Source organism: Vipera berus, assembly GCF_964194415.1.
Source record: "Vipera berus genome assembly, chromosome: 6".
Classification (NCBI taxonomy): Eukaryota; Metazoa; Chordata; class Lepidosauria; order Squamata; family Viperidae; genus Vipera; species Vipera berus.
Genome location: NC_138208.1, coordinates 53,285,897 through 53,300,558, shown reverse-complemented (window position 1 = coordinate 53,300,558; position 14,662 = coordinate 53,285,897). Strand labels below are relative to the sequence as shown.

At 45.2% G+C, this 14,662-nt stretch overlaps 1 protein-coding gene across 6 annotated transcripts in view; it reads left to right on the top strand.

The window, feature by feature from the left end:
- POC1B (POC1 centriolar protein B) overlaps nt 1-14,662 on the top strand; it is a 72,443-nt gene that overhangs the window by 7,551 nt on the left and 50,230 nt on the right. For all 6 annotated transcript variants that reach the window (XR_014027013.1, XR_014027014.1, XR_014027015.1 and 3 more), the window contains exons 2-3: nt 6,406-6,809; nt 13,071-13,155. Coding sequence is in view for 3 of the 6 variants with exons in the window: in XM_081331980.1 (XP_081188106.1) it covers nt 6,795-6,809; nt 13,071-13,155 (100 nt within the window). In the remaining 3 variants the exon portion in view is untranslated. The remainder of the gene's footprint in view (nt 1-6,405; nt 6,810-13,070; nt 13,156-14,662) is intronic.

Here is a 14,662-nt window from a genome sequence, read left to right as displayed (position 1 = left end):
GTTTGGCAGTTTCTTGATGGAGGTATTGTTTACTTCTTGACTGTTGATCTGAATTTAATCTTGGAGTCAATGCTCATCTAGGTGTTGATTGCTGATGGAAAGGTGTTTTGTTCTTTTTGTTCCCTTTTTGGTTCTAAACAAGGAACCACCAAACAAACTAACAGTAAATAACACTAGCACTTATGTTACCTGTTATGTACTGGGCTCTTGAGGAATACCACGTGGGTTGCTGGAGCAGCTAACGGCTCTCCAGCAACCCAGACTACGTCTCCGGTGCTGCAATTGGCTATCTCCAGGTGGCAATGGTTGATTCAAACCCATTGGCTGCCGCCTAGGGGTTAGACTATATATTGCAGATAGTTGCAGCCATTTCCTCAGTACAGTTTCTACACGAAATAAACTATGAGTTACCCTGTACTCAGTTACGCGTCTTCATTCCTGCGCCAAAGAACCTGCTATTTAACAGTGGCGACAAGGATGGGATCCTGCTTTACTGAATAAAGAGTTGAAGTCTACGAGGGAAAGGCAGCGCATGCTGGAGGGAAAAGGCATTCCTCCCCCCCTCAAGGTCGGCTAGCAAGCTACGCTAGCGAACTCGTGATCAGTGGACTCATTCCCTGAGCCTGGAAGCAGGATTCGGAAGAACGCAGGAACCAGCAAGAAAGAATGCCGAAGGTTGGAAAACTGCGAGAATTTGACGTGAAACACCTGGAGGAATGGCCATCATATTTATCACAAGTAGAAAACTACCTCAGGGCCAATCAGATCGCGGAAGAAGGACTGAAGGCCGCAACACTACTCTGCGTGTGCGGCCCAGCAACCTTTGATTTGGCCAAGAACCTTTTCGCACCGACACCGATTGAAGCGGTCTCCTACGCAGATCTCAAAAAGAAGCTAACAGGGCATTTCCAGCCCAAGATGTCCAAAATGGCTTGGCGGTTCAAGTTCAACCAAAGAGTGCAGTTACCCGGTGAATCAGCTTCAGAATTCATAGCGGGCCTAAGGCAGGCCGCACTCCTATGCAAATTTTCAAATTTAGAAGAGCGACTACTAGACTGCCTCATCTGTGGCCTACGAGACAGAACGCCTTAGCAGAGACTCTTTGTTAGGCCAAACTTTACATTTTCTGAAGCAAAAGACGAAGTGATGGCCGATGAAGCCACTGGGAGCACAGTTCAAACAGTACAGCCTGTCAAATCGACAAAGTTTGAAGAAACGGTCCACCTTGAGGATGCCAAACACACCGAAGAATCTTCTGAGGAAGAAGAACCTGAAATCAACCGACTCCAAAAGCAACCCGACGCGCAACACCGCAATAGCCAGCAGCAAGAGGACAGTTACAAGGCAGTTCTCTTACCGAGATGTAAGGGGTGCGGCGGCAACCATTTTCATGCCAATTGCAGATTTCAATCAGCCACGTGCAGAGCTTGCAGGACAGGCCACATCACAGTAGTTTGCAGAGCCTGCCAGAGGAACCAGCCACCCAAGCACCAGTCGGAAGAACTGACTAGGAGTGGTACTGGGGCCCAGGGTTCAGTTAGTGTGGAGTTTTTCAGAAGCCGTAGAAGCGTATGCCGCACCGGGGCTCGATGCCCCCTCAAACCCAAACTTAAGCTCATGGTAGAGCTACAAGGAGTTCCATGTAAGATGGAATTGGACTCTGGCTCTGCAGTCTCAATTATTTCTCAAGACACTTTTAACTTCGTGTGTAGGCGCAGTAACAATTGGGCCAAACTAAGACCCTCAGATATAATCCTAACGGACTTTCAAAATGCTCATGTTCAAGTTAAGGGAGAAGCCACTTGGTTGGTAAAGTTTAAAGGGTTTTTGGGGCACCTGGATGTAATAGTAGTAGGGGCCAGAGAACGAGTCTCATTTGACTCGATTGGTTGATGCCTTAGGTCACGGGTCAGCAACCCGCGGCTCCGGAGCCGCATGCAGCTCTTTGAGCCGTCTCCTGCGGCTCCCAGCCACCCGGTGCGCGTGCACCTCTTCGAACGGGCAGTGGTGCGCGTGCACCTCTCCAAGCTGTCCCGTCCCGTCCGGAGACCTGCCGCGTTCGTCAAACATTGACGAACACAGCAACTGTTCAAACGGGATGGCGGCGGTTTGGAGAGTGCGCGCGCACCTCTCCAAGCCGTCCCGTCCCGTCCGGAGACCTGCCGCGTTCATCAAACATTGACGAACACGGCACCTGTGCAAACAGGATGGTGGCGGTTTGGAGAGTGCGCGCGCACCTCTCCCAAGGACGGCGGCGGCTTTCTGACGCCTCCGGCTGGAATCGCACCCATTAGCAGCAGCGCCAGGAGCGTCCGCCGGGGCAAACGAGGGGAAGGGCGGCTCCCCCAGCCTCGCAGATCCTCGGGAGCGGCAAGAACCGGGTTTCTGCTCGGAGGGAGGGGGGAGCGCAGCTCGCACGGTCCGGCTTCGTCCTCTGGCCTGGCCCAAACGCCGCCTCTCTCGCCCCCTGCGCTGGGGCCAGGGGTCAGGCTGGGCACACAAGCTGTTCCCCTCCCGCAGGGCAGCCGCGGAGCAGACAAAGAAGGGAGGGACGTGCTCCCTCCTTCTGCCCCCCTCCGGAAAAGCGGGCGGAGGGCGGGCTTCCTGGCCAGGCTTCTTTGGGATGCTGGCGCCTGAACAAAGGGCGGGAGCCGCCCAAGGTGGGCTGCAGCAACTCGCTTCTCTGCCCCCCCCTCCAGGCAAGTGGGGCTTCGTCCCCCGCCTCTCCGGACCTGCCCGCGGCGCTCCAACCCTCCCACTTTTAAAAGCTGCTGTTCTTAGGACAAAAGCCCCCGTCGCCCCCTCCCCCCTGCGCGCGCCGGCCTGGCCCCGTTTGATGAACGCAATAGGTCTCCGGACGGGACGGCGCGCACCTCTCCAAAGGGGAGACCCGTCGCTGCGCAGGTGCCTCCCATTTTGTGCATGCGCAAAATGTTTTTAGCGCATGCGCGTGAGTGGACGCACGCACACGCACTTTTTGCGGCTCCCACTTTTTTGTTTGTGTGATGGAACCGGTTCTGAGTGGCTCTTTTTCTTTTTCCGGTTGCCGACCCCTGCCTTAGGTATTCAGATTACTGGCATAAACCAGACACAAAATACAGACCTTGTGTCAGTATGCGAGGAATATGCGGATGTTTTTGATTCAACCCTAGGAACATACACAGGCCCACCTATCTCATTTAAGCTAGATGCCAACATAGTTCCAATCAGAGTTAAGCCTCGTAGGGTCCCCTTTGCCTTAAAACATAAAATTGATTCTGAAATTGATAAGCTTGTAGAACAGGGCGTGTTGCAGCCTGTTGATGGTGAGGAGTGGAAAACACCTATAGTCACTCCACTTAAAGCCAACGGGGAAATTTGCATTTGTGCTGACTATAAATGAACTCTAAATAAAGCCCTCAAGCAACACGCTTACCTGGTCAACCATATTTTAGCCTCCTTGCAAAGGGGTACTATTTTTGCTAAACTTGATTTAGCACAGGCCCATCAGCAATTGCCGGTTGATGAGGCCACAGCTGCAGCTCAAACGATCATGACTCACGGGGGGCTTTCAAAGATAAACACTTACAGTTTGGAGTCAGTGTTGCACCGGGTATTTTTCACAGAATCATGGAGCATACACTCAAGGGTATTCAGGGCATCTGCCCTTATTTTGATGATGTTCTTATTGCAGGGGAATCCCCAGAAGTGTTGGCCAGTAGGCTCAGGGCTGTTTTGCAGAGGCTTCAAGAAGCAGGCCTCAAATTAAAAAAGAACAAGTGTAGTATTGGGGTTTCTTCAACAGAATTCCTGGGTTTCCGAATTGATGTTAACGGCATTCACCCCGCTGATTCTAAAGTGAAGGCCATTAAAATGGCTCCTAGGCCTAAATCAAAAGGAGAGCTACAAGCATTCTTGGGCCTCCTAAACTTTTATCACACATTTCTACCTCAAAAGGCAGCAATAGAAGAACCCCTCCACAGTCTTCTAGATAAGAAAGCTCCATGGAAATGGACTAACTTACATGAAAATAGTTTCCAGGTCTTAAAAGCACTATTGTCAGAAAAGTCCACTGTAACTCACTATAAAGAGTCTAAACCTGTATATCTTGCACGTGATGCATCTCCCTGGGGTGGGGGCAGTTTTAAGTCACATAGAAAAAATGAGAAACAGGCTTCTATAGCATTTTACTCAAGGACATTGTCCTCTGCTGAGCACAACTTTGCTCAGATTGACAAAGAGGCCCTAGCCATCGTTGCTGGAATAAAAAAATTCCATGACTATTTATATGGCAGGGATTTCATGGTCTACACTGACCCCACAAACATGACTACTGCTAGGACCATCCAGGTGCTGAGAAAACTCTTTGCCACACATGGGTTGCCAGATGTCTTAGTTTCAGACAATGGGGCCCAATTCACTGCTGCTGAATTTCAGGCCTTCCTTAGAGCTGATCTTATCAGACATGCAATGTCTGCACCTTTTCATCTATCTCCTAATGGTCAAGCTGAACACATGGTGAGGACAATGAATGAATCACTTAAGCACATTGTCACAGGTGACTGGTATCACAGATTGGCAGACTTTTTACTCTGCCAGCATTCTACGCCCTGCACTGCTACAGGCAAAAGTCCTGCAGAACGACATTGGGGGAGGCACTTGATCACTAAACTGGACAGGTTGCATCCCGATAGAGTGGCAGCAGAAGCTTCTTGACCAAAACCCCCAAGGGGGCTGCACATGGGTGATCGGGTTTGGGCCAGGATCTATGGTCATGGGAATCTGTGGGTTCCTGGTCAAATTACCAAGGCATCTGGACCCCTATCTTATGAAGTGGGGTTGGAATGAGGGCAAGTTGTCAGACGACACATTGATCAGCTCAGGAAACGGTTTCCAAAATGGCCACTAAGTGAGGGCTGCGTCATAAGTCCCTCACAAGGTCCTCAAACTTACAGCCAAGCCAGTCCTCACATGGATTATCAGGACTTTTCCTTCTTAACTGAGGTGGAACCGGAGGGAGAACTGGGGAACCCTGGAATGCAACATGGATCCCCTGAAGGAGCAAGCCAACCAAACTTCAGCAACCGCTGTGCCTACTCTGCCGAACAGTCTGACTCTGGGGTGGGCCAACCTGGAAAGGTTAGCCAGAGTGCATCGAATCCCCTTGACTCAGGAGCACAAAGGGACACAAGTCTACCCAGCCCCCTGGGTAAGCTGGAAGACCACAAAGCAATGGGAACTCCGAGACGTTCCTCTAGGGCACACAAGTCTCCTTCATATCTTGCAGATTACGCTGTAAAATAAGAGCTATATATTGTTATACTTCCTGTTTGCCACTATACTACAGAAACTAGTGCTATGATGTAACTGTCTAAAAGTGCCATCTTTGAAGCCTATTCATTCAGATGTTTAATAGCATTGAAACCTAGTTTTTTATTTTTTATTATTATCACTATTACTTTAGTGTGTTTGGATATTGAGTCTTGATAATTGTTGAGACTAATTGGTGCTATTATAGTCTGTTCTAAGGGGGGGAGGGATGTTATGTACTGAGCTCTTGAGGAATACCACATGGGTTGCTGGAGCAGCTAACAGCTCTCCAGCAACCCAGACTACAAGTCTCTGGTGCTGCAATTGGCTATCTCCAGGTGGCAATGGTTGATTCAAACCCATTGGCTGCCGCCTAGGGGCTAAACTATATATTGCAGCTAGTTGCAGCCATTTCCCCAGTACAGTTTCTGCACGAAATAAACTATGAGTTACACATCTTCATTCCTGCGCCAAAAAACCCGCTATTTAACATTACCTATTTTGGGCAATGAAATGTACAAAGCTCAGAGTACCAAGAACGAAGCACCTGCACATAAGTTGTGTTTGCTATAGTTCTTATTCTATGATTTGCAGGCTTGAGAGAAATTAAGCCCTTTCTCCTCCTCAGCATAAAGAAATCCAGCAGTGATATTGCTAAACAGCACCTGTCTCCCTTAGGATTTGGACTGGAGACAACGACAATCCTAGGCTAAACTGGAAACTCGAAAAAGCATTGTGAAGAACACAGCCAAACCACAATTCACAATAAGAACATGGGTTGCCCCTGGAATCATTAGGATGGTAACTTCAGGGTGCCCCACTTTTTTTTTTAAATTCCATTTATATCCTGCCCTTCTCCAAAGACTCAGGGCGGTTTACAAACTTAGCAGTAGCCTTCATTCTATGTATATGCCTGCTTATTAGGGCTTTCACACACACCCCAAGCGGCATTATTACAAAGTCAGCTTAATTGCCCCCAACAATCTGGGTCTTGAAGAAGCTTGAAGAAAGCGTCTGTTTTCCGCATACTAAAACGGGGTATAACATAACCCCTCCAGCTTAATTTCAAGCGAAAAACTACTCAAAGCGAAGAAGAGACCTTTTTTTTTTTCTTAGCGCAGCCTCTCCTCCCTGGAAACCCGCCCGCTGTTCCACCAATCACTGGCGAGATGTGCTGGACACGCGCGTGCTGTCACTAAGCAACAGGCCCAGCTTCGACACCCCCTGCCGAAGGGCTCTAATTGAGGAGAGTCGAGTACCGATGGCGTCGATGTCCGAGCTCGGCTTTGAAAGAGGCGACCCCTTCTCTCCCTGCCAGCGCCTGCCTCGTTTTCCTTCTCAAGGAGAGGCGGCGAAGGACTCGCTTCCTTTCCAAGGCATTCTCGCCAGCAGCGCAGGAGGCAAAGTCGGGGCTCGACTGATCCGGTCTAGAGCGCGGGCGATTTGATGGGCTCTGGAACCGGCGCAGGGGAAAAAAGACCCCTCCTCTTTTGTCTGGAGTCCGGATGGCGTCCGCTCTGGTACGGCCAGTCATTTGAGCGAGGCGCTGCTCGTTTCGCAGGTGGTTGTGGGTGGGAAGGGTCTCTCGCCCCCTCCACCATATTGTTTCCTTTCGCTTTCGCTGTTTGCTCACGCGTTTGGGCGAGCCGACGGCTGGTAATTGACGGTTGTGCTTTCTCAGTGCCTTGAATCACAAATCTACCACGAACTGCTTTCGTAGCCAGGAGCGCTGAACGCATCTCGTTGAGGGTGGGGGGGGGGTGTTATTTCTTTTTTGTTCAGTGTTTCCTGCGAACCCAGAACATGGAATTGAGTAAACTATGATCTGGTGAGCCAGGGCAGGGTGAAGTGCTAACACAGCCGAGAAGTACTTTTCCTCCTTGGTGCCGTTGCACTGAATAGTAACTCCTGAATTCTCAGCCCCGGCATCCCTGAAAAGCCTTTAGGGAAAAGGGCTACGCCGTACCGAAAGACTATAGAGGACTGAGGTGTTTGTGTGTGTGTGTGTTTGACACGTACTTTTTAAAAGGGAATTTAAACAGCTGTGTAGGAAAGAGCTGCTTGATTTGGAGAAGAGAATATATGTAGTTTCTGATTGAACTGTGGAATCCTTGGTGCTCTCTGACCCTGGTTGTTTGGTTGCACTTTGCTTGAAACGTCTGCAAGCAAGCCTAGAAAGCACCAGGGATTCCAAAGGATGTCAAGTTTGGATATTTAAGTGGAAAAACTCCAGAGACTACCAATAAAAAAAATCGTAGAAAAAACACTTATCAAACCCTATTAACATATGATTGTCAGGTATAGCTGTGACCATGAAATTTTAGGTTTTAGTTTTCTAATTTTTGCTGTGCAATAGAGGAAAAGCAATGGCAGAGAACAGGATCCTAATCCAGAAATCTTTAAAGAAATTAATTTCCAGTTTTTTTATCAGTCACGCCACTTGCAGTCAAAAGATACCAACAGCTCCAACTTTGTTTTCCTGCTCAACTGCCTTAGCTACCACAACAAAAGGAATCATGTTAACTCCTTTTTTTTTCTTGGCAGTTTCACATGTAGAGTTGGTCATAAAAAAGTTGCATATTACTACCTCACTCACTCATTTGTCATTCTTGGCTATGTGATGCTAGGGCTATGTTTACACAATCCAGTTTTCTATATCATTTGGTGAAGAAGGAAAAAATAGTAGTTGCTCTTCCTTTAAATAGAAGCCATATTTTATTTCTCATTAATGCTGATTGTGAAGTTCACTTCTTTCTGTCTCCCCAGATAGTGCAACATAGAAATGTTATTTTGATATTTAATTGATAAATATTTGAAAACTAATTGCATTGGAGCCAATATCCTTCCCAAAGATAAAAATGTAATTCCATCTTTGTTTTTTATAACCTGAGTAGTAAACAATATATTTTGATTAAAAGTGTTCAATTGCAATCCATCTCAATTTGCTGATACCTAAAATGTTAATTTGCAGTTGTTTCATTTTAACTTCCATTGTGTTGAGCTTTCCTCTTTTCATGCTCCTTACCTTCCACGTACCTACTATAATTCTGTCTTTGCAGATTTGGATTGTCTTTTCCTCTATGGTAACATCAACAATTAATCTAACCACATTTTAGACAGTATTAGTACAGGTAGTCCTCCACTTACAACCATTCAATGACAATTTGAAGTTACAACAGCATTGAAAAAAGTGATTTATGACCGTTTTCACACTTAATGACTGTTGCAGCATCCCCATGTCATGTGATCAAAATTCAGTGCCCTGGGGTTATGTAATTACCTTTTGCAACCTTCTGACAAGCAAAGTCAATGGGGAAGCCAGATTCACTTTTGTTGTTGTTGTTAGTTGCGAAGTCGTGTCCGACCCATTGCGACCCTATGGACAACGTTCTTCCAGGCCTTCCTGTCCTCTACCATCTTCTGGAGTCCATCTAAGCTCACGCCTACTGCTTCAGTGACTCCATCCAGCCACCTCATTCTCTGTCGTCCCCTTCTTCTCTTGCCCTCAACCTTTCCCAGCATTAGGCTCTTCTCCAGTGAGTCCTTCCTTCTCATTAGGTGGCCAAAGTATTTGAGTTTTAGCTTCAGGATCTGGCCTTCTAAAGAGCAGTCAGGGTTGATCTCCTCTAGGACTGACCGGTTTGATCGCCTTGCAGTCCAAGGAACTCGCAGGAGTCTTCTCCAGCACCATAGTTCAAAGGCTTCAATTCTTTGGCGCTCAGCCTTTCTTATGGTCCAGCTTTCACTGCCATACATTGCAACTGGGAAGACCATAGCCTTGACTATACGCACTTTTGTTGACAGGGTGATGTCTCTGCTTTTTAGTGTGCTGTCTAGATTTGCCATGGCTTTCCTCCCAAGGAGCAAGCGTCTTTTAATTTCTTGGCTACAGTCCCCATCTGCAGTGATCTTGGAGCCCAGGAAAATAAAATCTGTCACTACCTCCATTTCTTCCCCATCTATTTGCCAGGAATTGAGAGGGCCAGATGCCATGATCTTGGTTTTCTTAATGTTTAGTTTCAACCCAAGTTTTGCACTCTCCTTCTTCACCCGCAACAAGAGGCTCTTTAGTTCTTCTTCACTTTCTGCCATTAGAGTGGTATCATCTGCATATCTTAGGTTGTTGATGTTTCTTCCGGCAATCTTAATTCCAACTTTTGATTCATCTAGCCTTGCCTTTCTCATGATGTGCTCTGCATATAAGTTAAATAGGCAAGGCAACAGTATACAGCCTTGCCGGACTCCTTTCCCAATTTGGAACCAATCAGTGGTTCCGTGTCCAGTTCTCACTGTTGCTTCTTGGCCCGCATATAGATTTCTCAAGAGACAAATAAGATGGTCTGGTATGCCCATCTCTTTAAGGACTTGCCAGAGTTTGTTATGATCCACACAATCAAAGGCTTTAGCATAGTCAATGAAGCAGAAGTAGATGTTTTTCTGGAACTCTCTAGCTTTCTCCATGATCCAGCGTATGTTGGCAATTTGATCTCTGGTTCCTCTGCCTCTTCGAAATCCTGCCTGTACGTCTGGTAGTTCTCGATCCACATACTGCTGGAGTCTAGCTTGTAGGATTTTAAGCATAACTTTACTAGCATGAGAAATGAGTGCAATGGTGCGATAGTTTGAACATTCTTTGGCACTGCCTTTCTTTGGAATTGGAATGTAAACTGATCTTTTCCAATCCTGTGGCCACTGTTGAGTTTTCCAAATTTGCTGGCAAATTGAGTGTAGCACATTTACTGCATCGTCTTTTAAGATTTTGAATAGCTCAGCTGGGATACTGTCACCTCCACTAGCTTTGTTGTTGCTCAGCTTTTCTAAGGCCCACTTCACTTCACATTCTAGGATGTCTGGCTCGAGGTCAGTGACCACCTCATTGTAATTATCAGGGACGTTAAGCTCATTCTTGTATAGTTCTTCTGTGTAATTTTGCCACCTCTTCTTAATCTCTTCTGCCTCTGTTAGGTCCCTGCCATTTTGGTCCTTTATCATGCCCATTTTTGCATGAAACGTTCCTTTCATCTCTCCAATTTTCTTGAAAAGATCTCTGGTTCTCCCTATTCTATTGTTTTCTTCTATTTCTTTGCATTGTTCATTTAAGAAGGCATTCTTATCTCTTCTAGCTATTCTTTGGAATTCTGCATTTAATTGGGAATATCTTTCTTTTTCTCCCTTGCCTTTCGCTTCCCTCCTTTCCTCAGCTATTTGCAAAGCTTCCTCAGACAGCCATTTTGCTTTCTTGCATTTCTTTTTCTTTGGGATGGTTTTGGTTGCTACCTGTTGTACAATGTTGCGAACCTCTGTCCATAGTTCTTCAGGCACTCTGTCTATCAGATCTAATTCCTTAAATCTATTTGTCACCTCTACTGTATATTCAACAGGGATATGATTTAATTCATACCTGACTGGCCTAGCGCTTTTCCCTACTTTCTTTAATTTAAGCCTAAACTTTGCAACAAGAAGCTCATGGTCTGAGCCACAGTCAGCTCCTGCTCTTGTTTTTACTGACTGTATAGAGCTTCTCCATCTTTGGCTGCAGAGCATATAGTCAATCTGATTTCTGTGTTGACCGTCTGGTGATGTCCATGTGTAAAGCCGTCTCTTGGGTTGTTGGAAAAGAGTGTTTGCTATGACCATCATATTCTCTTGACAAAATTCTATCAGCCTGTGCCCTGCTTCATTTTGTACTCCAAGGCCAAACTTGCCTGTTATTCCGGTTATCTTTTGGCTTCCTACTTTAGCGTTCCAATCCCCCATGATGATAAGGACATCATTTCTGGGTGTTAGTTCTATAAGGTGCTGTAGGGCTTCATAGAACCGGTCAATTTCATCCTCTTCAGCACCGGTGGTTGGGGCATAGACTTGGACTACTGTGATATTGAATGGTTTGCCTTGGATTCGAACTGAGATCATTCTGTCATTTTGAAGATTGTATCCCAGTATTGCTTTTCCTATTTTTTTATTGACTATGAAGGCTACTCCATTTCTTCTGAGGGATTCTTGCCCGCAGTAGTATACCTGATGGTCATCTGAATTAAATTCACCCATTCCTGTCCATTTTAGTTCGCTGATACCTAAGATGTCAATGTTTAGTCTTGTCATCTCTTGTTTGACCACGTCCAGCTTTCCTTGATTCATGGATCTTACATTCCAGGTTCCTATGGAGAAAAAATCTTTACAGCATCGGACTTTCCTTTCACCACCAGACATATCCACAGCTGAGCGTCCTTTCGGCTTTGGCCCAGTCGCTTCATTCTTTCTGGCGCTACTAGTACTAGCCCTCTGCTCTTCCCCAGTAGCATATTGGACGCCTTCCGACCTGAGGGGCTCATCTTCCAGAGTCATATCGTTTTGCCTTTTGGTACTGTCCATAGGGTTTTCATGGCAAAGATACTGGAGTGGGTTGCCATTTCCTTCTCCAGTGGATCACGTTTTGTCAGAACTCATTTTGAATACTGTATTCACTGCAGCAAGAATTGTATTTGCTCAACACTTGTCCTGGTTGCTCTGATTTTTTCTGATTCCAATGTAAAGATGTGTTTAGTATGCTACTGGACTTGTAGTTTGCACTCATCTATTCTTTTTTCCAACCTCGGAAGGATGGAAGGCTGAGTCAACCTTGAGCCTGGTGGGACTCGAACCTGCACTAATTGCAGGCAGCTGGTGTTACTTAGGAAGATTCACTTAGCAACCGTGTTACTAACCTAACAATTCAGTGATTCATTTAACAACAATGGCAAGGAAGGTGGTAAAATGGGACAAAACTCATTTAACAAATGTCTCACTTAGCAACAAAAGTGTTGGACTCAATTATGGTCATATGTCGAAGACTACCCATACTCCGAAAGATCTTCGGCTTTATCTTTAGTAACATGCTGAGTGCCATCTAAGATGAGGAATCCATTATCCTGCAGTGTATTATTAATCATTTTATTTTTTATTCCTGTATTTTTACTCATATTCATTTCTATTCTATTCTTGGTAAAGTAAAGGAGTGATTTACCATTACCTTGTTCTGCACTGTATGAATGGATGTTTTTGGCATTATCTCTCTCTCCAACGTATTCCTATTTTGCAGCTGTCCAGTATAAGTACCTGCTTTCTTATTTGGGCAGCTGAATGACCTTCACCCCTTAGGTGACCCTGCTGGGAATTTATAACTCTTCACATATACTCCCAGCACACAGTAAGGACTTGAGGAGCTATGGAAAATAAAATATGGTAATACATAGGCAGGTGTTTCAATTGCCATTAAACAGCAAGGGCAATCCCATTCATATCAAGAGAGTTCAGTATATATTTTATCATCAGTAGAAGCACTGCTAGTAATACATCATGATATATCTGAAAGAAATCTTTCCCCAACCTTGGGAAAGTGAGAAATGCTTGGTATTTGGCCAGCATTGAAGGTCCTGCTTTTCTGGGGCATTCTGTTGGCCCCCAGTTTTTTACAGTGAATAAAAGCAAAAGATGCTAATTACTCATTTGGATTCTATTGGTCTCATTATGTGGGATATAAGAAAAGGGTTGAAAACAAAAGATGGATTGTAGCATCTTCATGTACTAACTCTTCAGCAATATATTACTGTATCAAATTAGTAATTAAGTAATACTTTATTAAATTTATGAACTGCCCATTTGACAAAAAGTGACTCTGGGCAGCATACAAAAGTTGAATAAAACAAATATAAAAAGAGCAAATGTAATAGTATAAAATTCCACCTTAGAGTTAAATATTATAAAAATGAATATACGTATTTGTATATATTTCTCTACTATAGGAAGATCCTGTTTTGATTCGTCATTTTAAAGGTCACAAAGATGCCGTCACTTGCGTTGCTTTCAGTCCAAATACTAAAGTGCTTGGTAAGTCCACCTGAAGCATATCTGAAAATGTTAATTCTGTAATCTCATAATATTCTCTCCATAGATTAAAAACAAATGTAACTATGCTACTTGCTGAAGTCCATACTTAAGACAATTATAACTCCAAGACAAGAGATGCCAATATGCTGCCATAGATGATTATTCTTATCTATAAGTAGTATCCAGCTCTTTGGTATTGAAGGTAGGCTAAATATAGTTCATTAGGTTCTAGAATAAACCTATTGAACTATATTAATGTTGCTTAAGGTAGCAGAATATCTTCTACAATGAAAACAGTTATGGAAATGTATAGGTAGAACCTTATCCTCTAATGGTGTATTTATCAATAGAATCAAAGGGATAACAAGAGATAGGTCTTGCCTTAGAGAGATGTATAAGTTTTCTACAGGTAGTAACAGTTGTTTCCTTTTAAACAACCATTCATTCATATCTGATTCTCAGAGAGTGCTTGGATAAGTCCCTACAATTTTCTGGATTTTCAGAGGTGTTTGCCATTGCCTCCTTCCTAGGACTGAGAAAGTGACAGGCCCAAGGACATCTAGCTGGCTTTGTGCCTAAGGCTGGACAAGAACTCATGATCCCCTGTTTCTATTTATTAGGATATAATAATTATTATATTAGGATAATTATTAAGATATAATAATATATCCTGAAGTTTTTTGTAATAATACACCCTAAATATGACATTCTTATACCCAGATTTTAATCATTTTTTATTTCTCAATGTAAATTCAGCAACACAGATGATAGACAGATAGACAGACACTGATTACACTATTTCTTTTCAGAATAATATTACAGGTAGTCCTGTACTCAGATCATTCTATCTCTCACTATGGGAGGTGAGTTATTACCTCCCGTAGATAGAGCTCGCAACTTGGGAGTTCTCCTAGATTCACAGCTCTCTTTAGAAGATCATATATTAACTGTGACTAGGGGAGCCTTCGCCCAGTTACGCCTGGTGCGCCAGTTGCGGCCCTATCTAGACCGTGATGGCTTACGTACAGTCACTCATGCGCTCGTGACCTCTCAATTAGACTACTGCAACGCTCTCTACATGGGGCTGCCCTTGAGAACCACTCGGAAGCTCCAACTGGTGCAGAATGCAGCCGTGCGAGTTGTGTTGGGGGTCTCCCGATACTCCCATATTACACCTCTGCTCCGTAAACTGCATTGGCTTCCGGTTGCCTTCCGGGTGAGATTCAAGGTACTGGTTATGACCTACAAAGCCCTACATGGCATGGGTCCGGATTACCTTAGGGAGCACCTGCGACCAGCATCAACTTCCCTCCGCCCAGTGCGCTCCCACAGAGAGGGCCTGCTCAGGGTGCCGCCGTTTGGAGAATGCCATCTGGTGACCCCCAGGGGGAGGGCGTTCTCTGTGGGTGTGCCTGACCTGTGGAACCGTTCCCCCGGTTGAGCTCCGGATGGCTCCCGACCTTCGCTCCTTCCAACGCGACCTAAAAACCTATCTGTTTGAACAATC